The sequence below is a fragment of the Galeopterus variegatus genome, unplaced genomic scaffold (genome assembly GCF_000696425.1).
Source record: "Galeopterus variegatus unplaced genomic scaffold, G_variegatus-3.0.2 Scaffold471, whole genome shotgun sequence".
In the NCBI taxonomy this organism is placed as follows: Eukaryota; Metazoa; Chordata; class Mammalia; order Dermoptera; family Cynocephalidae; genus Galeopterus; species Galeopterus variegatus.
The window spans coordinates 235,274-259,857 of NW_007726582.1; the positions used below are offsets into that span (position 1 = coordinate 235,274).

At 33.2% G+C, this 24,584-nt stretch overlaps 1 protein-coding gene across 1 annotated transcript in view; it reads left to right on the top strand.

Moving 5' to 3' along the window:
• SMCHD1 (structural maintenance of chromosomes flexible hinge domain containing 1) overlaps nucleotides 1-24,584 on the top strand; it is a 148,884-nt gene that overhangs the window by 99,890 nt on the left and 24,410 nt on the right. Inside the window, exons 35-44 of the mRNA XM_008569163.1 lie at nucleotides 6,934-7,021; nucleotides 7,636-7,767; nucleotides 8,891-9,043; nucleotides 13,686-13,812; nucleotides 13,977-14,096; nucleotides 15,207-15,292; nucleotides 16,171-16,293; nucleotides 18,976-19,166; nucleotides 20,156-20,265; nucleotides 20,540-20,610. Coding sequence (XP_008567385.1) covers nucleotides 6,934-7,021; nucleotides 7,636-7,767; nucleotides 8,891-9,043; nucleotides 13,686-13,812; nucleotides 13,977-14,096; nucleotides 15,207-15,292; nucleotides 16,171-16,293; nucleotides 18,976-19,166; nucleotides 20,156-20,265; nucleotides 20,540-20,610 — 1,201 coding nt within the window. The remainder of the gene's footprint in view (nucleotides 1-6,933; nucleotides 7,022-7,635; nucleotides 7,768-8,890; nucleotides 9,044-13,685; nucleotides 13,813-13,976; nucleotides 14,097-15,206; nucleotides 15,293-16,170; nucleotides 16,294-18,975; nucleotides 19,167-20,155; nucleotides 20,266-20,539; nucleotides 20,611-24,584) is intronic.

Here is a 24,584-nt window from a genome sequence, read left to right on the forward strand (position 1 = left end):
TGTCAGAGCACTTTATAATTTTTCATTATACAGGAGATTTCTATAATTCTAAGATCTTATGAATTAAGAAAGGTTGAACTAGCTTTCACTGTTATGTGACTTAGCATGTTGTGTCTTCGTTATGGACCCCTATTTTAAAATCTGAAAAAGGGTTCTGAAAGGATTGTCTAATGTTTCTTTAAAAAATTTTTTAAATTATCACAAATAAGGTCAAATGCTTATTATATTTGTTATTTAAAAAATTTTTTTATAGAGTACTGATGAAGGACCAGTTTTTGTTTTTTTAATTCTCAATCGATTATAGACCTTTGCTTTTTGTTTTTAAAAAGAAAAAAGTCTACTGAACATGCACTTATTGTAGAGGCAGTGTCAGATTGCTATGAAAGCTTCTGAGCACTCTGAGTTTTGTAATTTTTTTGTGACCAGTAATAGAATGTTAAGACCAGCATCTGTCCTTGGAACACACTCTGAATAATATTACCTTTGAGCTTTTAAGTATGCTCAAATTATTGCACAGGGCTGATTGACATCCTGAAAGGGACATACTGCGTTTTCCATCTGTTAAATTATCTTTCAGTTTATGAAGTCTACTAAAATATGTGAGAATTGGACTGTTTTATTGTATTACAAAATATGCGATTTGTTTTGATTTAGTATTATTTTAGCATTCCAAGGTATCAGTTTGAAGGGACCTTTTAGTAAGTCTTCTAAAAATAATTGCATGCTCTTTTGGAACTATGTAGAAGTGGTGGTTGCACAACAGTGTGAATGTACTAAATGCCAGTGAATTGTATACCTTAAAATGGTTAATTTTTGTTATATGAGTTTCACTTCAGTGAAAAAATTATCACATACACTGTCAGTTACATATGTAATGTAATAAAATATACTTCAATATATTTGATATGTGTGACTAGATGAAAATAATATTTTTGTTTTTAAGGTGTGTCAGTTACTATGTTTGGGGTTCTACATTTAATTTTGTGTAACATTTTAACCTTTTTTGAAAATATGATGTAAAACCCATAAAGTACAAAAACCAAGATATGTAACTTTGTGATTTCTCCCAAAGCGAATGTCTATGCAACCACTACTGAAGTTAATAAAAGATTGCCATTATCTACAACCAAATATATACATGCAAAAAAAAAAAAAAATAGATTGCCATTATTATGGAACCTCTCCCTTGGGGCCCTCCCAGTCTTTATCTCCTTTCTTCCTGCTGTGCATGCACACACACTCATGTTGACACACAGACGCATATACCACAAACCCTTTCCTGACTTGTATTTTTTTAGAGTTCTGTTATCCAAGCATACATGCCTAAATTCTCTGGTTAGTTGTGCTCATTTTTTATATATACTCTGTTCTTTTGTATATGACTTCCTTCACTCAACATTGTGAGATTAATCTATTAAGTTGGCTTAGCTATAAATTCATTTTCATTGCTGTATAGTACTTCATTGTACGATCATACTACAGTTATTCATTCTGATGTTGATGGCCATTTGCGTCATTTTCAGTTTGGGGCTGTTACAAATAACACTTAACCTTGGTGCATACGTAGAAGTGATATCATTGGGTCATTGATGATGTGTATGTTTAACCTTAGTAGCTGCTGCCAGATAGTTTTCCAATGTATTTATACTAATTTATATCTCTACCAGCAGTATCTGAGTTCCCATCGCTCTATGTTCCTACCAACATTTGGTTTTGCCAGTCTTTTCAGGTTTAATCTTCTGGTGGTTTTTAGTGGCATCACGTTTAGTTTTAATTTATATTTCCCTTTTTATTGTATGTTTATTGGCAATTTTATCATGTATTATCAGTCTTATATATAGATGGATTTGTTTGGGTAATATTTTGCTTAAGATTTTTGCATCTACATTAATGATTAAAATTAACCTAAATTTTCTTTCTTATAAATTCTTCTTAGGTTTACTATCTAGATCATGGAGGCCTCACAAAAGTAGCGAGGAAAAGGGTTCTCTCAATCTTAGTTTATTTGTGGGAAGATCTTGTGTAAGAGTGTCATACTTCTTCCTGAAATGGTGGTAGCATTCTTTAGTGAAGGCATCTGAGCCTGGAGGTTTTTGGGAGGAAGGATTTAGTTATGGATTCATTTTCCTCAAATTTAGAAGTTACAGATCAGTCTGCATTTTCTGTCTCTTCTTTGGTTAGTTTTGGTAACATAATTCTCGACGAAGCTTTCAATTTTATCTAAGTTTTCAAATCTGGGGCTGGGTGGGTTAGCTTAGTATGGTTAGTGCAGCCTTGTAACACCAAAGTCATGGGATTGGATCTCCATACCAGCCAGCTGCCCTCCACCCAAAAAAGATTCAAATTTGTTGTTCATACTGTCTTCTTTTTATTTTCTGTAGGATTATTATGATGTGATGATCTCTCATTGTTGACATTAGTTATTTGTACTTCCTCTTTTTTGCTTGATTAATCTTACCAGGAGACTTCAGTTTTGCAGATATTTTCAAAGAACCAACTTTTGGCTTCTTTAATGTATTGTACTTTTTGTACTTGCTTTATTGTCATTTACTTCCTTCGGGTTCTACTTACTCTTTTTTAAAGCTTCTTGAGATTGTTTCTTAGCTCATTTATTTTGTGTGTGTGTGTACCAGGAGACTTCAGTTTTGCAGATATTTTCAAAGAACCAACTTTTGGCTTCTTTAATGTACTGTACTTTTTGTACTTGCTTTATTGTCGTTTACTTCCTTCGGGTTCTACTTACTCTTTTTTAAAGCTTCTTGAGATTGTTTCTTAGCTCATTTATTTTGTGTGTGTGTGTGTGTGTGTGTGTACACACATGAGTGTATTTCAAAAAGTTCATGGAAAGATCATGTTATCTTTTAATTCTATTTTTCCAAAAAGCTCATGAAAGAAAATGGAATTAAAAGATAGTATGGATCACTTCACGAACTTTTTGAAGACCCTTCATGTGTACATACAGTGTGTTCATCACTTAACGACAACAGCGATACTTTCTGATAAATGCAACATAGGGTGAATTTGTTGTGAAAACATCATAGAGTATACTTCCACAAACTTAGATGGTATAGCCTGCTATATATACTAAGACTATATGGTATAGCCACCATCATATATGTAGTCCATCATTGACCAGATTGTCATTATGTATTGCGTGACTGTGTATATATATGTATATATTTATGTACATATATGTATATATGTATGTACAGCTATAAATTTTTCCTTAAGCATGGATTTAGTAGCATTCACAAGTTTGATACATTATATTTTTTATAGTATTTAGATCAAAATATGTTCTAATTTTCATTGTGATTTCATCTTTGACTCACAGCTTATTCAGAAGTATATTGTTTAATTTCTAAATTGTGGGATTTTCCAAGTTTCTTTCTTTGTTTTTTTGGTGACTCACTGGTATGGGGATCCAAACCCTTTGACCTTGGTGTTATCAACACTGCTCGGTTTTCTTAATGTTACTGATTTGTAGTTTAATTCCACTGTAGTCAGAGAACCTACCCTGTATGATTTCAGTCCTTTGAAATTAGTTGGCATTTGTTTTTTTACTGTTTGCATATGGTCAATTTTTGTATATGTTCCAAGTATACTAGAAAATAATATATATTGTGCATTTCAGGTAAAATGTTCTATATGTACCTTAGGTCAAATTTGCTAATCATTTTGTTTAATTTTTCTTTCTTTCTTTCTTTCTTTTTTGCATTTGGCCAGGACAGGGATCAAACCCTGGACCTTGATGTTATCAGCACCATGCTCTAACCAACTTAGCTAACTGGCTAGCCACCTGTTTAATTTCTCTGTATCATTATTTTTTATATTTTGTCTGCTTTATTCAGCAGTGTGGTGAATCTCCCAGTATGCAAATAGATTTGTGTGTTTTTCCTTAGTTCTGTAATGTTTGCTTTACATGTTTTGAGGCTTTGTTATTAGGTATATACAGGCTTAAATTATTACTATATTTTCCTGGCAATTTAAATCTTTCCTCATTATGATGTACTCCTCTCTTTTTTGAGTGTTTTTTGCCTTAAAGTTGAATGTTTTTAACCTTAAAGTCTACTTTGATAATAATATACCAGCTGTTCATATGAATGACATGCACAAGCCATCGTAGGGATCATGATGGTTAGTGTTTGCATAATATATCTTTTTTTTCTTTCTTTTAAGTGTATCTTTTATAAAACTTACAGTTTTTTTTCTGATAAACTTTGTCTTTTAGTTGAAAAGTTTAGATCTCATTTATGAAGGGATGTCAAAAAGTTCGTGAAAAAATAATATTGAAAGATAATACAAATCTTCCCATGAACTTTTTAAAGTACCCTCTTATAATCATCAATGTGCTTCTTTTTGGATCTGTTATCTTACTGTTTTTTATTTGATTCAACTGTTCTTTGTTCCTTTCTCTTTCCTATTTTTTTTTCTTTTTGACTGATTGTTTTTAACTGTCATTTTCTACTTCTTAGTAACTTGGTAGTTATGTAATCTTTCACTATTCTCTAAATGATTTCCTTAGAGATTACAACATATACATACTTGAAATACCAGTGTCTAATAGTAAGTTGTATTTTTTACCTTCTTTTTGAGCAGTACATGGATCTTAGAACACTCAAATTTCGTTTTCCCTCTTCCAACTAATATGCCTTTTTTGTTGCGCACATTAACTTATCAGGGCATTATTACTTTGTATACAATCAGTATTCATTAAGGTTTACTCACGTATCCTATTTCTGTTAATGTTGAACTCAAGGCTCTCATCTGGAATTATATTCCATCTGAAAAAGTTCCTATAGTATTTCCACTGGCGAATAATTATCTCATTATTTTTACCTGAAATATCTTTTCTCTGCCTTTTTACTTGAAGGATATTTTCACCGGATATGTTATTCTACGTGTAGTAGCTTCCTGCAGTACTTTCAGGCCATCCTTTACTATCTCATCATCAAGGAGTTAGCTGTCAGTCTTGTCGTTCTATTGAAAAGAAATGATTATTCCTCCTCCTTTAGTTGTTTTGAGTTTTGTTTTCAGCAGTTTTACTGTGAGCCTGTATGTGCATTTCTTTTTACATATGCTCCTTGGTTTTTTTTTTTTTTTTTTTTTTTTAAAGATGACAGGTAAGGGGATCTTAACCCTTGACTTGGTGTTGTCAGCACCATGCTCTCCCAAGTGAGCTAACTAGCCATCCCTATGTAGGGATCCGAATGTGCGGCCTTGTTGTCATCAACACCATACTCTCCCAAGTGAGCCACAGGCCGGCCCTGCTGCTTGGTTTTCATAGCTTTTGATTTTGTGGTCTTCAGTTTTGGAAAATTGTCAGCCATTATTTTGTCAAATATTGCTTCTGCCCCATTCTTTTCTTCTCTTTCTGGCACTCTTAATTATGAGCATGTTAGTCCTTTTCACAGTGTGCTCTATCTCTTATGTTCTTTTTCCTATTTGCCATTCGTTTGTCTTTCTTCAGTCTAGATATTTACTTTGAACTATGTTTGGTTAACTAATTCTTCATTCCGTGACATCTGATTTGCTGTTAAACCATCTTTGAGTTATCATTCTCAGTTTGGTATTTTCAACTCTAGAATTTACATTTAATTTTTTTTTTAAGTCCAGTTCTTTGTTGGAATTTTCAATCATATCTTTTACTACCCTGAGTAATACCAATTTATTAAAGTCTGTCTAGAGTTCCTTCAAGTGTATTTTGATTGTCTCTTGTTTCTGTTGGTTTTCATTCTAGTTCTTTTGCTTGTTTATGTACCTGGTTATTTTGTTTTTGTTATTGGACTAGACATTTTATTTATGAATATTTGTAGAAGTAATTGGAAGTCTAGGACAGTATCTTTCTCCCGAGAGGGTTTGCATTTGCTTATGTCAGTTGTCTTGGCCATTACCAGTCTATTATCACTTCAGTCCAGTTTCAGAGACTGAGGTGATTCAAAGCTGAGTTGCATTTCCCTTGGGACTGTGTCTGGTTTAAGTCTACCTTACTCCTGGATTTGCTGACAGAGGCCTCCATCATATATATCCTGCTGAGTTATTTTTTACTTTAGTGTGTTAACTCTTAAACGTCTTCAAGCACATGTTTTTTTATGTGGCTGTCGTCAGGGAGAATTGGTCTGCCATTTGGAAGCACAATTCTTGTTTGATTCTTACTACGACTTTCTTAGGAGTTATCCTCTCAGAAAAAACATGACTTAGATAAAGGTTAAATAATTTTTTCCAAGGTTGCAAATATGTTAACAGTGCTGGGATTTCAATTCGGATATGTATTCACTGCTTGCTTTCTTTTTACTACGTTATGCCAGTATTTTGAGAATATGAATGATAGGCAACAGCTGCCTGAGGGATCATGAGCCACATTGCACATATCATGCAATACCTATCGTTTGTATTTTCATTGTGGTAAAGTGTGACCAAAAGAGGCTAATAAGTTTATCTCTTATTAAGTACTGAGTTCCTTATTGATAATTAAATCACAGCAAATATCTTGTATATATACAGCCAAATATTTAGAATAGTACTTGAATGGAAAATAAAGCAACATAGAAGATCAGCAGGATGCTATATAATTTTGAAATGTAAAACTGTCGGGGAAATTTATAATGTAGAAATGAAGCAAAAATCACTTGACGTCTAATTCGGTATATTTTGTGTTTACTACTTTCTCAACTTTATATTCCTATTCTTTCGATTTCTGCCATATCCAGAGCCTTTGTTCTAGATGTTTTGTGACAGAATGTGTGCAGATAAGAGGGATTAAGCCTAATATGCAAGAAATACTTGTTAAATTAATAAAGCTGAATGTAGTATTAGTAATTCTCTTCTTACTCATTTATTTTTTTGTGGAATGAACAGAAATGTTCATGTTTTGAATTTCTTCCCCTTTATTTAAAAATTGTCAATAATCTTATCGCTTTCCTTTTAATTTAGGGATAAAGTAATTCCTAACAAAGTGGGGACATATTGCATCCTGTTTGGTTTTATGATGGATAAAGCAAATATTCTCAACAGTGAACAGGTTTGCTTTCTTTCTGTTTATACCACGGTTAGTTCTACATTTTCTCACTTAGTTTAGGAATGAAATGTTTTGTTTAAAAGTGAATTATTGGATGCAAAGTATAAATAATGCCATTCTCAGGAAAATTAGAATATATTTGAATTATGTTCAGTAATTTTACCTTATGCAGAGGTCACTTTTCTATCTCTGTTTATATCAGAGATTCAATTAGTAAGCATTTTAGTGTATGTCATGGTAAAGTTACTAATATCAACACGTGAAAAAGTTTTAATTAGTAACATTTCAGTTATTAGAATTCTGGATAGTGAAGTTCAAGGTAGTTTTAACATATATCATCTCCATTTAATACTGTCTGTGTACCAAATGTTTAAAAATTACCTATGTTTTTAAATGCCTCTAAGTTTGTTCTAGATAGTTATAAACATTCAAAAATTAATCTGACATGCCTTTTATCCTGAATTTTAAAAGTAAATTGATTATTGAGATTACTGGAAATAAATTTTAGAAGGTGACATTTCGTTCATTTGGTATATGCCATCATTATTTTTTCTCTTCCTCTTAAATACTAAAGCATCAGTATGTTGTTCATCAGAATGCTTGTTTTGTTTTGTAAGGTTATAGTTGATGTTCTACCTAATCATCCTGTGAAGTTAGTTCCTGAAATTCAGCCAGCTACCCCAGCTGTTTCTAATGTTCGCTCAGTTGCCAGCAGGACCTTGGTCAGAGATTTATGTCTCAATGTCATGGTAATGTTTATTTTTGTTCCAAAACTACAAAGGATAACAAGAAAAATTCTTTGATTTTGGGGGTGCAAAATGGTTATTATATAGTCAGATTGATTATTAAGTTTAAGGTTATAGGGAAAACTTGTGCAGATGAATTAAATATTTATAAATACCTTTATATTTGAATACAGATGGAGAGTGCATAACACTGTGCATAAAATAAATTCAGATATACTAAAAGTACCAACTCAAAATACAGAAATCTGCCTACCTTTTCTAATAGATCCCTTTACTCCCCTATTTCATGTATGTATTATAAATGTGTGTGAACTATGTCGATTCCTTAATGTCCAATTCCCTGAGGGGACAGAGGAGGTAATTAGGTATTTTTAAGAGATCTGCTCTTATGACTGATCATAGTTAAGGAAGAAAATCAGAGTGTTTCAAGGCTGCTGATTACCCAAAAAGGAAGTAGCAATAGAGCTGCTGGAAATATTAGTAAAAACATGTAAAGCACAGTAGTGGGACTTTACCTTTATGGAAAATTTGGCTGGTAAGACACTTAACTCCTTTCAGTTTATTTTCCTCTTTTAGATGAGTAGTTCTTAACTTCTCTTCCCCAAACATCTTATTAGGGTCAACAGAGTGCCATAGAATTACTGCAGCAGTCTTTGAATCCATGTAAGCACTAAACATGTGTCTGAAGAGTATAGTATATTTCACACATAGGTCTATTGCTTTGCAAATTTATAGAGATGATGTTGAAGTTAGTAAAATAATTTAAAAGCCTTTTAAGTGCATACTATCTTTTTGTTATTAAGCACATTTTCACAGCACAGCAGTAGATGCTAGAAGTACATAAAAAGGTGAAATTTAAAAATGAGAGTCCTTGTAGTTTAGAAAGTTAGGAGGCATTGTATTAGATGGGGCTAGGTCTGTGGTTCTCTTATGGTTTCTAGAACTATCTGCTGCCTGTGGAACACTTAAACTTAGAACTGAATTCTGTGCCTGTATAAGAAGGACCAGAATATCAATGTTTGAGGCTCTGTAAATATGTCATATTTCTGATTTGTACATTCCCTTCTCTGAGTTTACTCTTCTGACCAGTTTTTCTGATTAGTTATTTTCCATTGTTTGTTTTAAGGATGAATATAGCAATCATACTGGAATTGATTTGGTTGGCACTGTAACAGCTACCATTAAAGGTTCTAATGAGGAAGATACTGATACCCCACTCTTTACCGGGAAAGTTAGAACACTTGAATTTCCCTTTGTGAATGGTTCAGCTGAAATCACGGTAAATTTTTATATCTTTTTTAAGATTTCTATTTTTAATATTTTAAACCACTGTATTAAGATACCTGTTCTTTTGTATGTATAGCTATGAAGATGTTCTAATTACAGCAATAAATTGAAAAGTCAGCTGAAATATTTTGTGATTTTGCTCTAAGCTATTACAGGTTGAACTTAGCATCATTATTAGTAGTAGTAAGATCTCTTTTTCCCCTGTGGGAGGATAAATAGTTCTACTGACTTTTTTTTAGCTTTACTGACAATATGATGTTCATGTTTCACTTAAAAGCTGCCATTATGTGGCTAGAAACAGAATTAAAAAAAATAGGCCAGGTAAAATTTATAAAAACAGCTTATTTCTGTTATTCATTTTTTTTTTTTAATGAAAATAGTTTTACTTGTACTAAATACAGAATGCAGGAACCTCCGTAAATAATCATGATATTGTCACCCTTAAGAGGTAATGATGATTAGCAATTTAGTGTATAACCTTCCAGATTTTCTGTATATACACTAATACTGCATGCATATATCCTGTGTATATATGGTTTATATGCATGTTAGGGGGTGTAAAATATCATTAAATTTCATGAATAGAATTATGCTTTTCTAAAAATCTTCTTGTTTAACATATCTTTGATACATTTCTTTATCAGTAAATCAGTCTATATCATTGTATTGATGGCCACAATTTCTATGTTCAGTCCTTAGTGAAAATTTAGCTTCTTTCCAGTTTGTTTTTTATCAACAGTGCTTCCAACAGCTTTCTTCTTTGTATATCCTTTTGCATATGTTACTTATTTTCTTAAGTATTGCTGGAAGCAGAATTGGTTGGAGACAGGGTATGCACATTTTAAGTTTTAGGGTATGGACATTTTAAGTTTTTTGATGATAATTGCTAATTGCTCTTCAGTTTATATAGGTTGAGCATCTCTACTCCAAAATGCTCCAAAATCTGAAACTTTTTGAGTGCTGATGTGATGCTCAAAGGAAATGCTCATTCTCAAGCATTTTGGATAAGGGATACTCAACCTGTATTTCCAACAGAAGTTACGTGTTCATCCTCACATTAGGAGCACGAGATGAGAACAATTTTTAAAATTCTAATCAAATATTCTATTTTGAAAATATTTTTTTTGTTGCTAATAAGGTTGACCGTGTTTTATGTTTTTAATCTTTGTAGGATTGTTTGACTCTTTTTCTTTTGCAATGTTTATCATTTTCTTCTTAGTTATATATTAAAGATATTAATGCTCTTTTGTATGTGAGTACTTTTTCCTGAGTTTGTTTTTTAGATTTTTACTTTGTTTATATGGGGGATTGGTGGTTATATTCATTATATTCTACTGTTCTTATGGCTTTAATCTTTGATTTATCTGGATTTTATTTGGACTCTTTCAAATTCCTTGATTAATTTTTAGGAATCTTTATTGAACAATTCTTCCTGTACCAATAAATTTGAAATGCTACTACCTTTTCTCGTTTTTTTCATTGTTGTCATTGTCTTTGTATCTTCTCCATTGGCTGGTATCGCATTGTTTTGGATGTTTTGTTTTGTTTCAGTGAAAACCTAGGATAAATTTTATTTATTTATTTTTATTGACACATAGTAATTGTACATATTTATGAGTATCACATTGTTTTAATAATATTAGGCTTATAAACCAGAGGTCTGCAGCTGCACCTGGTCTATATCTTGTTGGTTGGCCTGGCAATGATCAATCAATACAACATTTTCATTTTAATTAATTTTCAATATTTAAAATTCTGGAGTTTTTATATAAAGACCTGCATTTCTGGTTTATTTGGGAAAAAACTAAAAATTTTGCAACACTGGACAAGGACTCTCTTATGGCAGCCACATGTGGGGCCTGAACGGTGGCTTCTCCTCTCAGTGCATCTGTTTTCCAGTCAGCTGCAAATCTGTCCCACTTCTTTTCATCTCTTGACAGTGAGGACACGTGTCAGTTGGCTGTCCATAAATGCATAAAGAATGTATTCACACTTGTCCTTTTATTTTTATTACAGTGGGGAGTACATTGAAATTTCCTTGTATCCTAACAAATTAGGTAATGAAAGCCACATGTTGAAAAACAAAGAGGAGTGAGACATGTTTAACATGCAGAGTAGGTTTATGTTGGAAGAATACACCTAGCCCACTTTATCTATTTTATATTTACTTGTTCTGTTTCCTTGGCCCCTCCATAGGCATTTGAAATTTCTAACTCTACTGTGCATTCTTCTGAGGTTAAGGCAGTAACTTAGCTATTCCTCAGCAGTTGTGCATATGAATTTCCTCCTACCAGTAGAGGTCCCTAATAGCTCACTGAATAAGCAGAAAAGTCCTACTCAAGTCCTACTTAGTTCCTACCCTGTGTATTGATTTATATGTGTAGAGCAGGGCTCTATAATCTGATTTTTAACAAGCGAGTGATTTTTATCATTAGGAAAGTTTAGGAAACACTGGCCCAGAACACAACCAGTAATTGTAAGTGTTCCACGTTTGCTTGAAAAGAATATATATTGCTTTATTTACAGTAATTGCTCAGATTTGTTAATTGTTTTATTCAGATTATCTGTATTATTTGTTTGATCTGGAAATTTCTGACAGAGGTGTCTAAGATTCATTCTGATATATATTTGTCCATTTCTTACATGCCAAATTTCGATTTGTAGTTGGATCCAGTTTTGAACTCTTCAGTTCTCATTTTTGTTATTCTGTGTATTCTTCTTTCTTGATAGCTGTGTATCAAACTATAAAACTTTGAGAGAGGAAAGCCTCTTTAAACATGACATAAAGGAAAAAAAAATTAAAGGTAATAAATTGGGGAGAAATGTTGTTCTCTATGTATGTATATACTAGGGTACTTCAAAAAGTTTGTGGAAAAATGGAATGAAAAGGTAATGTGAATCTTTCTGTGAACTTTTTGAAGCCTTCATACATGTAATAGAGGAGTCTTCAGATTAAATATGTTGATCTTTTTTTTTTTTTATTATTATTATTATTATTGGCAGCTAGCTGGTACTGGGATCCAAACCCATGACCTTGGTGTTACCAATACCATGCTCTCCCAAGTGAGCAAACTGGCCAGCCCTGAACGTATTTTTAAAACCTGCTAAAGAACTTCTTGCAAATCAATAAGAAAAAAGATAATCTAGTAGAAAAATAAGTGTGCAAAGAGTATAAGCAGGCAATTAATGGAAGAGAAAGTATAAATGACCAGTAAACGTAAGAAGCCTGACTTCGATATCTCTCAGGATAATGCTAGTTAAAACAATAATAACTGGTTGTTTTTTAATTTCTCTTTTTAGAAAAAAAAAATACGTGATTGATATTAAGTGTTTGCCAGCATCAAGGGAATTGGACACTCTCATACACTGCTGGGGAGAGGATAAATTGATACAGACTTTTTTGAAGGGAAATTGGATACTTTCCTATTAAACTGTTTTAACTAGTCATTATACTTATCGTTATCCATCCTAGAAAACACATTTACAGAGAAGCATTCAGAGATATATTCTTGCTGTATTATAGGTAATTGTTAAAGATTTTTGACCTTAAATATTCATCCCCCAATGAATGTGTAGTTTAGTGTAGTATATCCATACTATGCGTAAATTTTGGAAATGGGTATCAGTACATTTGCGTGAATTCATCAACAAATCAAATAGAGTGCTGAAAGCAAGTTGCTAAAGTATAAGGTGTAAGTAATTTTTTAAGTGCAAGTAATATTTTTTAATGTGTTTATGTATCATGTAAATACATTGACAACAGCTTTCAGAAACTGAACGGGATTGAGAATTGGTTTAATGACTGGCTTGTATTCTAAGAATCATTAGCTATAATTTATAATCTTATTTTGTGGATTGATCTACAAATGTCCTATCGATTTAGATTTATTAAAATTTCACTTCTCTGTTCGTAAATTGTATTGTGGTAGACTAAAAACAAAACAGCTGGTATCTATCATTTTCTGTAGAAGAACTGAAAAAATCACTTAGGATAAAAATTCTTATATTTTTATCATTTACTAGTTATATGCTATGGTCTTTAAGGTAAAGGATATTAAAAGTTTTTTGTGCATTAATGAAGAAAATACAGTTTTTAATAAACACATCTTTAGAACATTTCAGGACCTCTTGTTCTGTCACCTGGGACTGATTGGTGGGTCTGCTTCCATGGTAACAGCTGTAACTTAAACTCAGCATTGGGCTTTGGGCGTTTCTTGGTGATTGTTTTTATAACTTTCATGCACACCATCAGCTGTTTCACACTGCTTCAACCTTAAAGGATAGAATCAAGATTTTGGAGGTCAAGATATAAGTGGTCATTGATATTTCTGGTGTGAAAATGATACTTTTTCTTGTAATTTTTCCATTATATATAATTTCTGCATAAGCTGTTTATTGATAAGATAATTTGGCTTTCAGACTACTACCAAGAGGTAAGAAATTTTATTTTATGTCTTGGCTGGCTAGTGGTAGTGGTGGTGCTAATGGTTTAATGAATCTTAAGGATCAGTCATGCCTTTTGCATTTAAAATTTGCCACTTATATGAAAACAGCATGGTGAGATATGTAACATCTTGAAAATATCTTTTTGAATCTGTTTTTTTTTTTTTTTTTCTAATTTTTTATTTATATAGAGTCTAGTGCTGGCTGAAAATAGTCCTGGAAGGGATAGTACTGAATATTTTATTATATTTGAGCCCCGGCTGTCACCTTTATCAAGAACATTAGAACCATATATCCTACCATTTATGTTTTACAATGGTAAGTTTCTAGGAAAATAGATGATTTACCTCTATTGTTAGTGGTACTTTAGATAACCTTGTTTTGCTTTCCATTAACATGGTGTTTGCTATTTAGTCATGTTATGGCATATTTTGGAAAAGTCAAAACTTTTAAATTAAATTATCTGAATTTTTTTTCCTTAGATGTGAAGAAACAGCAACAAATGGTAGCACTTACCAAAGAAAAGGACCAATTATCTAAGTCTATTATTATGTATAGAAATTTATTTGAAGCCAACAAACAGCTTGTTGATGAAATGAAATGTAAGTCATTTCGTATTCAAAGGCAATAAAAAATTATGCTTTGGGGAATAGTGAGGCAGAAGGTGGAGACAATGAGACACAAACAAGTCTGTTTTCCTGGATTACAAGTAAAATGCAGGAGGGTAGTAATGATGGTTTATGTTATTTGTCATTTGATACTTTTTAAGATGAAGTATTCCTCATTTTAAAAAAATTAGTATCCTGCTTACCTACAAATATTTGAGATTTTCTGATTTTTGGAAATCTGGATTTGTGGGAAATTTAAAGCTTTTTGACAACTTTTGACAGCTCCAGCTTCTGGCAAAAGATATTGGATGATATTGTCACTGAGGGAGTGATGAGTAATTTAGTTTTTAGTTTGGGTCATGGGCTGTATGTATCTTACTTATAACGTTTGCAATATTTCAAACCATGGAGGTATATGGAACAGCACACACTGATACTGAGACATGTAACTTATTAAATTAATCCACAGAATGTTTGCTGTAATTTTTAATAATGTTTGTATACAGTTAAGACAAAGCATTTGCTGAGTTGTGATCTATCATCTCTTCCCTTTTCATTTGTCAGACTTTTTTGCTATGGTTTTTGGCTTTGTGTTAATCACATAATTAAAATTTCGATTAGTTAACCAACAAATATTTATTGCCCTCCTCAAAGTACTCACTTTTATATATTTATATAAGATCAAAGATATAAAGAGTATAATAGGAGCTAAACTGAGTAATGAGATAATCATTTGTAAAGCACTAAAATTTATTTTTATAAAGTTTTACTTGGTTCTAAGAACAACCTTATATAATTAGGTAAAATGATGTATAAATATAGTTTTGTGGATTAAGATTAAATAATTTATTCAAGATAACTAGGAGTTTGCAGTATAAACTGCAAACTTAGCTACTTTAATTTTGTTTCTTACTTTTGTATATTAGAATTGAAACTTAAGATTTATAGTTTAATTTTGAATTTCTTAAGTAGCCACCTGTCAATTTTTATTTTAGCATTAAAAGGGAAAAAACAAAAGGAATTGAAAATAAAATGTTTTTCAAAATCTGTATTTTAGGTGCTATCAGAAATTGATGTCTTTTTTGGTTTTGTTTTTCATTCTAGGCCAAGTTGAAGAAGCAAAATTAAAAGAAGCCCACTTGCGCAATGAACTAAAAGCACGTAATATTGACTTTCCTACAAGGCAACAGGTACAGTTTTCAAGTGTATTATGAAAGATTTTTTTTCTACTAAATTCTTGTCTATAAATTTTTTGTTGTGGGGGATGGCTGGTCAGTATGGGGATCTGAACCCTTGACCTTGATGTTACAACATCATGCTCTAACTCACTGAACTAACCAGCCAGGTCCTAGTCTATACGTTTTTTTTTGTTTACCATACATGTTTTATTAGGAATGCTGTGGGCACTATTGTTTTGGGGTACAAAGACATATATAGCCTATTCACTTACTAGACATTAAAAGGGGCTAACAAAATGATACGGTGCTGTTTTCAAAGAAATAGCAATTTGTATTTTTTTTTTTTTAAAAAAAAGATGACCGGTAAGGGGATCTTAACCCTTGGCTTGGTGTTGTCAGCACCACGCTCAGCCAGTGAGCGAACCAGCCATCCCTATATAGGATCCGAACCCATTGCCTTGGTGTTATTAGCTCCACACTCTCCCGAGTGGCCTGCAATTTGTATTTTTAATGCAATGACACCAATAAATGTAATTAATGATACCCCAACTTGAGTACTGCATTGAAGAAGGCTGCATCAGTGATAACCAGTATACATAGTGGTAAACAAAATAAGAGAAAGTAACAAAAAACATAGATTTTTTTTTTTTAGAACTTATATTCTTTTTCAAAGGGAAGTCCTATTATAGGTAGTATATTTCTTAACTAAAATAAAAAAACATTCAGTGAGATGGGAGTATTATTTTACTATAATCAGTTTTTAAAAATAATGCCTGCTTATTAACTGTGTTCTTGAGTTATCCAAATCATTGATTTTTCTCTGCTGTCATTATGGGCTGCTTGGTACAAGAGTAATTGGCCTATAGTTAACTTTTCTTTATACATTACAGATGCCACATATTGAAGCACTTTTGAAAAGAAAGATATCTGAACAGGAAGAACTAAAGAAGAAACCTAGAAGATCATGTACTCTTCCAAACTATACTAAAGGCAGTGGAGATGTTTTGGGAAAGGTTTGTGTTTAAGCCTTTTAAGAGTTAGTACGTTTATTATCTTGTTTTGTTTTGTTTAAAATGTGTTGTCTAAAAGTGATATAATAAAACTGTCAGTTTCTTTGCAATTCTTTATTTTTCCCAACAAATTTGTTAATGGGGATTTGACAGTTTGAAACTGAACTTCGTGATTATTATTTCTATTGAGGGTTATGGCAGAAGTTGTTAACTTGTTTTAGTTCAAGGCTTGTTGTCTAGAGATGCTTTTATGTCATATGGCGCTTTTTTTTTGTCTTTTTCGTGACCGGTAAGGGGATTGCAACCCTCGCCTTGGTGTCACCTGCACTGCGCTCAGCCAGTGAGTGCACCGGCCAGTCCTTTATAGGATCTGAACCCGTGGCGGAAGCGCCGCTGCGCTCCCAGCGCTGCACTCTCCCGAGTGCGCCATGGGGCCGGCCCTGTCATATGGCTTTGTAAGTAGCCAAGACAAAGCTTTGCCGGTGACTGAAACTTGAGAGACAGCAGAAAGGAGAGAAATATCAGAATTCTTTGTAGTTCTGTATCTAATGTTGTTAAGAGAGTGAATTCTGGGATGCTGGTAGAACTTAAGAAAAAAAAATAACAAAACTTTCTACACATTTGCTGCCAAGGGAAAGAAAGCATTTTTCCTTCTTTTCTGTTTTCCTTTCCTTCTGGTTTTGCCTTGTGTCAAATGAGTTGTATTTTCAGTTTTATCCTACCATTATTCAATCATGAGCCTTCTATTTTATGTTTTTCTGGATTAGTATTTCTTTTTCTATTAGTAAGTTCCTTAGCTAAGTTTCAGTTCTTCTCCCTACATCTTTTATCATCTGCATTTTTCCTAATACCTTCAGCTTTTAATAGTGTTAAAGTTTGTGGTATATGTACCTGTGTTTTACCTGTTAAACATTTCCATTTCATATGCATCTTGGTTTATTGCTTTTAACCCTGTTTTAAAATTAAGGAAACTGAAACTGAGGTATAGAGAGATTAAATAATTTGCTCAAGTTTGCACTGGTAGCAAATGGTAGAGCCGTGAATCAAACCCAGGTAGGGTGACTCCAGAGTCTGTGCTTCTTATTTCTTATGTACATCATTTTACTTTCACAACCCCTGCGTGACCTATTTGTAGTATTTCTTGTGTATACATGAGGAAATTGACATTCAGGGAACTTTATAGCTTGTTTAAATATAATTAGAGGCAGAGTTTAGACATGAACCACAGTCTCTCTGACTCCAGAGTCCATGGTAGTTTCCTTATTTCCTGTTCCCTAACTTCAGAAGTGAACTAGACTCTGAGAATAGGCGGTAATGTGTAGTTTTTATGACCCAACTGTGTCACATTATTACCCAAACCCCAAATCTGCACATTGAAAAATTAAGAGTGTAAATTCATAAATTGGAAAACAAGATACTAATATATAATGTTTTGAAATGTTAGTCCTTAGAATCAATTTATAGTAAGAAGCAGTCCTGTGATTCTTAGCATATAGATACTTGTAGATAGTCTAGTTTCTACATTTCAATGGCTCATACAGTACAGAACATTTACTCAGTATGTAAGATTTTTACCAATGTATAAAATAAATTTTAGCAGAAGAAATATATTTTAAAGCCCCCTGTTTAAGTATTTCTCATTACATGTCTTGAAAATCTGAGAAAAATCTTTGAAATTGCATTTTACATAGTTTATTCTCTGTCCCCTCAGAAGTACAGACCCTACCCTAGCCAGTAAAGAAAACTTCCTAATCCCTCCAGATCATCCTTAATCTTTTTCCTTGCTTTCTTTAAAAAATTCTTCTGGTGCTCGCTTTTGGCAGCATATATACTAAAATTGGAATGATATAGAGAAGATTAGCATGGCCCCTGCACAAGGATGACACGCAAATTCATGAAGTATTCTATATTGAAAAAAAAAATTGTTGCATTTATCCTGAAACTAGAGTAATTAATCATGGAAATACAGTATGAAATGGGAGATTCTCCCCCAAACCTTACAATGTATTTTATTTTAAAATCATGAACTTGGGATATTTTAAAAAACATTAACTTGGGATATTTTAGTCTTCCTCCTCAATTCCAAATATCTTGAAATCCCTTCCCTAAATGAGGAAAGATTAGTAGCTGTTTTAAGAATTTTTTTTATTCAATTAAATTTATTCTAGGCTCAAAAGAAATATTCTTATAAGCAGCAGAAACAATTCCTATTTGTGGCATTTAGATTTGTTTTCTGAAAGAAATACTATAGTATTGGAATAACATATCTATTTAGAAGAATAATAACTGTAATTACATTGATGTTTAGTTGAACATTAAAATTGCATTATTTTATATGTATATTAATGAAACATAATTTATGATTATTTTATTGTTCAGACACATCCCAATTATAGAGATACTAAAATGTGAAAATATGTTTTTAATTAGCTGTTAAAATTTCTAATATTTTTACTTGCTCATTTGCAAATTTATTGGAGTTTAATCTGTGGAACAATTATTTCAAATTGCAACAATAGCATAGACAGTTTAATATATCCAAGGTTATAAGTTTTTACAACTTGAGAATTTCTTTTTAATTCATATGTTTAAGAAAAGTGTTTTTGCTATTCAGACAGGGCTTTTAAAATATTTAACATCGTTTTTATATATTTAATTTTTTTACTTTATTTTAATGGGTTGTAGATTGCACATCTAGCACAAATTGAAGATGATAGAGCTGCAATGGTTATTTCTTGGCATCTGGCGAGTGACATGGACTGTGTAGTCACCCTAACCACTGATGCTGCACGTCGTATCTATGATGAAACACAAGGTCGTCAGCAGGTGTTGCCCCTTGATTCTATTTATAGGAAGACTCTTCCAGATTGGAAAAGGTTAGAAAAAAGTAAAAGTAATGATTTTTTAGAACATATTTTCGGTTTTTATGAAAGCTCTGAATTTAAAAATGATTTCTTTGGAAGTTAATTTAAAGCAAACTGAGAAGTGATCAAATTATCTACATTATTTTTGTCTTCATCACATATGAGCCTACTTCATTAATATCAGTATTGCAGTATATTTGATCTCATGTGCTGGCTATGTTTTATTTACCAATTAAATATATTTTGTGTATGTGATACATAACACAAGTACATTCACACACAAGCCCAAAGCAAATCTTTGGCCTTTGTAACAGGAAGGAGGGAAAGAAATTATTACAAATAACAGACTATGGAACACGTTTATTTGGAGTCAGGCTAGAGATACATATCTTTTGTCCTGTTTATGTCCTGTGAAAATAAGTCATCATTTAGGTAGAGAGAGTGTGTTGGTATGGTCACTAACTATGTGGGAAGGAAAGATCGTGACACCCCAATCAACCACCATCTCTGAAGTTCTCTTGTTATATATATAGGCTTCAATTGGTCTTTCTACTGTATGAGACAGACAGGAAACCAGAATACTTAGAGCTGACCCCTCTCATGTGTCTCAGTCTTGGGATTTGTCCATTCCCTTTTCCATTCTATAGTCACTCTCCACATGAGACACTTATATCATTGGCATCCTTATTTGGGGCCAGCTTTAGAGGCTGCTTTTCTCCTTTCCTTGTCAATCTAAACTACAGTTAGTTGATGTTATTAATACAAACCAAGTGAGGATAGTAGCACAGGTAAAACCAAACAGATATTTTTATATAGTAAATATTGTTTTTATTGCTAAGGACATAATAGCTCATTATTTCAGAGTATTATTTGTGGTGGATGGGAAGTCGATTGCAGGATCAAAATATGTAATAATATTTATATATTTTATATTATGTTTTTAAAATTAAAAAGTTATGTGTGCTTTGTTCAATACCTTTAAAAAATTTTTTATCATTTAGACCTCTACCTCATTTCCGAAATGGAAAATCGTATTTTAAACCAATTGGAGATCCAGTCTTTGCCAGAGATTTGTTAACGTTTCCAGATAATATAGAACATTGTGAAACAGGTAAAGGACATTATGGTGGCTTTATTTTCGACAGATGTTACATTTGTCATACAGATCTATAAATTACTGGTTATGAAAATTTATGTCCTTAGCTTCATAAGTGATAGTTTTATTAATATTTAATTCTATTACTTTTTCCTGTTAGAGGAAAGTTGAGTAAAATTGTAACGAATGTTAACATTCTATCAAAGAAAGATTTGCAGTTGTCCATTATATTTTAATATGACCAAAGAAAATATTATAATTTTCAAAATTCACTTATTAACTTTTTTAGTATTTGGTATGCTGTTAGGAGACACCATTATTTTGGATAATCTGGATGCAGCCAATCATTATAGAAAAGAGGTATGTATTTGATTTCTTTTTTAAATTTGTAGCTCTAATTTTAATGTGTGGTTTTACAATTTAATATATTTGAGCCGTGTATGGAAATCATCCCATTTGATGATATATATACAAATGACTAAGTAGCCTTATCAAAACCAATTTAAATCCTTCAAATTGATAAGCAACATAAAACTGGGCAAAATATATGAATGAATGTGTCAAGATGCAAATTAAAATGAGACATGTTTTGAGGTTATGGAATTGTCTGGGACTCAAAACAGTATCTGTTATTGGTGACAGTGTTGGAAAAAGAGTACTTTCAGATGGTAGAAGTGCAGTTTGGTATAGCCCTTTTGTATTAGTTTGCTCGGGCTGCCATAACAAGTACCACAGACTGGGTGGTATTATCTCACAGTTTTAAAAGCTGGAAATCCAGTTTCAACAAGGGTTGGTTTCTTCTGAGGACTATAAATGAAGGATCTGTTCTAGGTCTCTCTCTCTGCCTATGTAGATGGGTATTCTCTCCGTGTGTCTCTTCACCTCTGTACATGACTATGTCCAAATTTCTCCCTTGTTGTAAGGAACACTAGTCATACTACATTAGGGCCCATCCCCAATGATCTCATTTTGACTAGGTTACCTCTCTAAAGACTCTATCTCCAAATAAAGTCACATTCTTAGGTACTGGGGGTTAGGATTTCAACATATAGATTTGGAGGGAACACAATTTTAGCCCATAGCACCTTTGGAGGGCAGTTTAGCAATATAAGTGCTTCAGTTATTTATTGATACATAACAAACACTTTAGAAGTTAGTGGCTTTAAGCAACAACAGTATATTCTCATCTCTGTGGGTTTCTCCAATTGTGTTAGCTAGGTGCAGTGTTGGCTAGTTGCACTGGGTTGGTGAAAGCTCCAAAATACCTTACTCACATAGCTGGCAGTTGGTGCTGGTTGCCATCTGGCAAGTCAGCTGACTTGGCCAGATGCTCAGTTTGATATATCTTCTGGGGTTATTACCACCCACTAGTGTGAGATAGGAGAGGATAATGCCATTAATAGTTTTAGAAGCCCTTTTGTTTAGCTAAGAAGATCTAAGAGGGCAGTGCCTTAAATCTTTCTGAAGTCCTTACAAAGGGACATCTTTGACTTGGTTTTGACCCTGAGGCCACATATTACTGGCCCTGAAACTGACCATACAAAAGCATTTTATTGGTCGAACATGTTGCGGATGCAAAATAGTTTTATTTTCCATTCCATCAAGTACTGGGTTGGAAATATTCTCTTGAAATTATTTTTGAGAATGATTTAGTTCCTACTTTGTCTCCCACTCATATCGACAAGTTGATACTGGTGGCTGGCTACACACTCAGTTGGGGATGTAGGCTAGCAGCCTTGAATTTCTCCATGTGGGCCTTTGCCCTGTGGAGAAGCATGCCATCTGGGTTCTAAGAAGGGGTGTTGCAGGCAGTGAAGGCAGAAGCTCTTAAGTCCCAGCCTCAGTAAGTACATAGCCACATAAAGCTGCAAAAGATTTGCAACTATCTTTAAACTTTTACAAGGTATTAAAATAATTTGCCTTACAGTTAAGGAGCAATAATAAATGCATCTTCTTATGTTGAGGAAAGCTAAATTAGTGAGATTATTAGAAATTATATAGTTAATTGGGGAACAGTATTTGGCATCTTCATGAGTGTTTCCTTGTGCACCTAATAATAGCTATAATATACTGTACCAGGAAGTGGTTGTGGATGGGAGGGCAACTATATTCTGGTGGTGATTAACATTTTTATATGTCCTGAATTATGGGATAGAAACCATACCTATTAAATGTTATTATGATAACATGGAATCTGGAGAAGATGAAAAGCTTACCAGTGAGGATAGAATTAACAAATAGGATAGTAACTGGAAGATTCTAACTAGTTTGATCAGATATTTGGACATTTACTATGTATGTGACACTGGTGTGCTGTCAAATGTTGAACAGCTAGTTCTCTATGGAGGGGCATGGAGTCCCTGATCTGTAGCTTTTGCCAGTTTCCATGGAGTGAGTATTTGTATTGCGGCCCATTTCCAGATGCTTATATAAAGTCATTGAATGTAGAGTTGAGTAGAGCCAGCTCCAGCATACCACTAGGCAAAGTGCACTTACAGTCATACAGAGATTAACTAGACAAATCAGATGGCTGTAGGAAACTTTAATGTAGGAATTGGCAAGAAAGAAAGGACTCTTAGTGGAGATGAGAACCTAGAGAGAGAAACAGAACACTAAAACCAGATTTTTGCCTTGAGAATATTTGCCAAACTAATTGAACTTGAGCATCAGTTTTTACTCCCTTGAGGGGCTCAGAGGGTAGGAGACAAAATCCAAGTCTCTAACCAACATAGGGAATTTGAGCTAACTTAGTGTAAGGGCGAAATAAGGAATAAACCTGTCACTTCCATCTCAACTCCAACTGCTTCTGTGGATAGCCAGAAAGTTGCCTTTTTTGAACCTTGGCACTAAGTAGAAAATAAACATTTTCCTAGAGAATTCATCAGCATAAACAAATTTGTTGCAGCCTGCATTCATACTACTCAGATGTTCTGAAAAATCTCAAGGTGTAGCACATGGTTTCATATGGTGCTGGACCGATAATGTCCTTAGATTCTTTCTGGAGGAATTCACCTTTATCTTAGAACTGAAATAATTTTCATATTGAAAATGAGAGCAAATATTTTAAAAGTGTGATTAATATAGTTCAAGAAATGAAAGTGCTAAAAAAGAGAAAAGAGCAAGTGAACTTGAAAACAAGCAGAGCTTCTAAAAATAAAAGATATAATAGAGGTTAGATACTAACTGGGCAGGTTTAACAGCTTAAAAGAGAATGAGTGAATTGGAAGGTGGGCCAGAAGAATTATCCATACTGCAACCTAGAGACAGTGGAAAGACATGGAATTGTGGGAGAAAGAGGCTGAAGAGACATGGAGGTATGATAGAATGAGAAAATCTAAAGTCTATCAGAGTGCCAAGAGGAGAGAAAAGGAGCAAAGACAATGTTTGAAGAACCAAGAATAAAAACTTTTCAGGACTGATGAAAGATACCAATTCTGTGTTCTGAAAAAAAAAATTATAGAGCATATGTGACAAAAACAGGTGCAGTGTTTATTGATAAAGCACATAATGGTTTCCTTGCTCCCAAATTTTTGAATGTAACTCCACCAATTAAATATTGTTTTAAAGCTTTGCTGAGAAAAGGTGCTTATGACATCCATTGGTAACATTATTAGGTTTCAGTATTCTGTTTTTTCCCAATTTTATTTATATTTATTTTTGTGAGGTAAAGTATGTTGTTTCAATACATGCATGTACTGCAAAATGATTTACTTAGGGTGGATAGCATAGTTTTGTCCCCGTTAGTTTACCCCTAGTCTTCCCTCCCACCCCTCCTAGCCTCTGGTAACCATTATTCTGCTCTCTACTTTTTTCTTCTTTTCTTTTTTTTTGAACACACAGAGATTAACATCCTTATTCCAAAAAGAACTCTTAAAAGTAAATTAGAAAAATCTAAACAGAAATTTGGTGAAGGACATGAACAGATAAGTCACACACCCCAAAGAAACACATGTGGTTAATAGGTACATTCTAAGATCTGGTTGCGGGCAGGTGGTGGGGCTGGCCTGACCCCCATCTCAGGAACCCCAGGCGTTGGGCTGGCTCCCTTGCTGGCCTGGATGTTCAGTAGTCTTTGTTATTGTTCTCTTTTGAAATTCTTCATCCCATTTATACAGTTTCAACTTCTTGTTAATTCCACCCCTTGCTAGTCCCTACAGCACCCCTCTGGATAAGTACTGCCCAGAGTTGTAGTGCTGTTGTTCATTCACTGAATTCGCAGAAACTGTTGTGACCTTTTTTTGTCCTAATGGTGTACTTCATGAAGTAGAATCATGTGATGGAGGGAGAATTGAAAAACTGTGCATGAGGGCCGAGCCCGTGGCGCACTCAGGAGA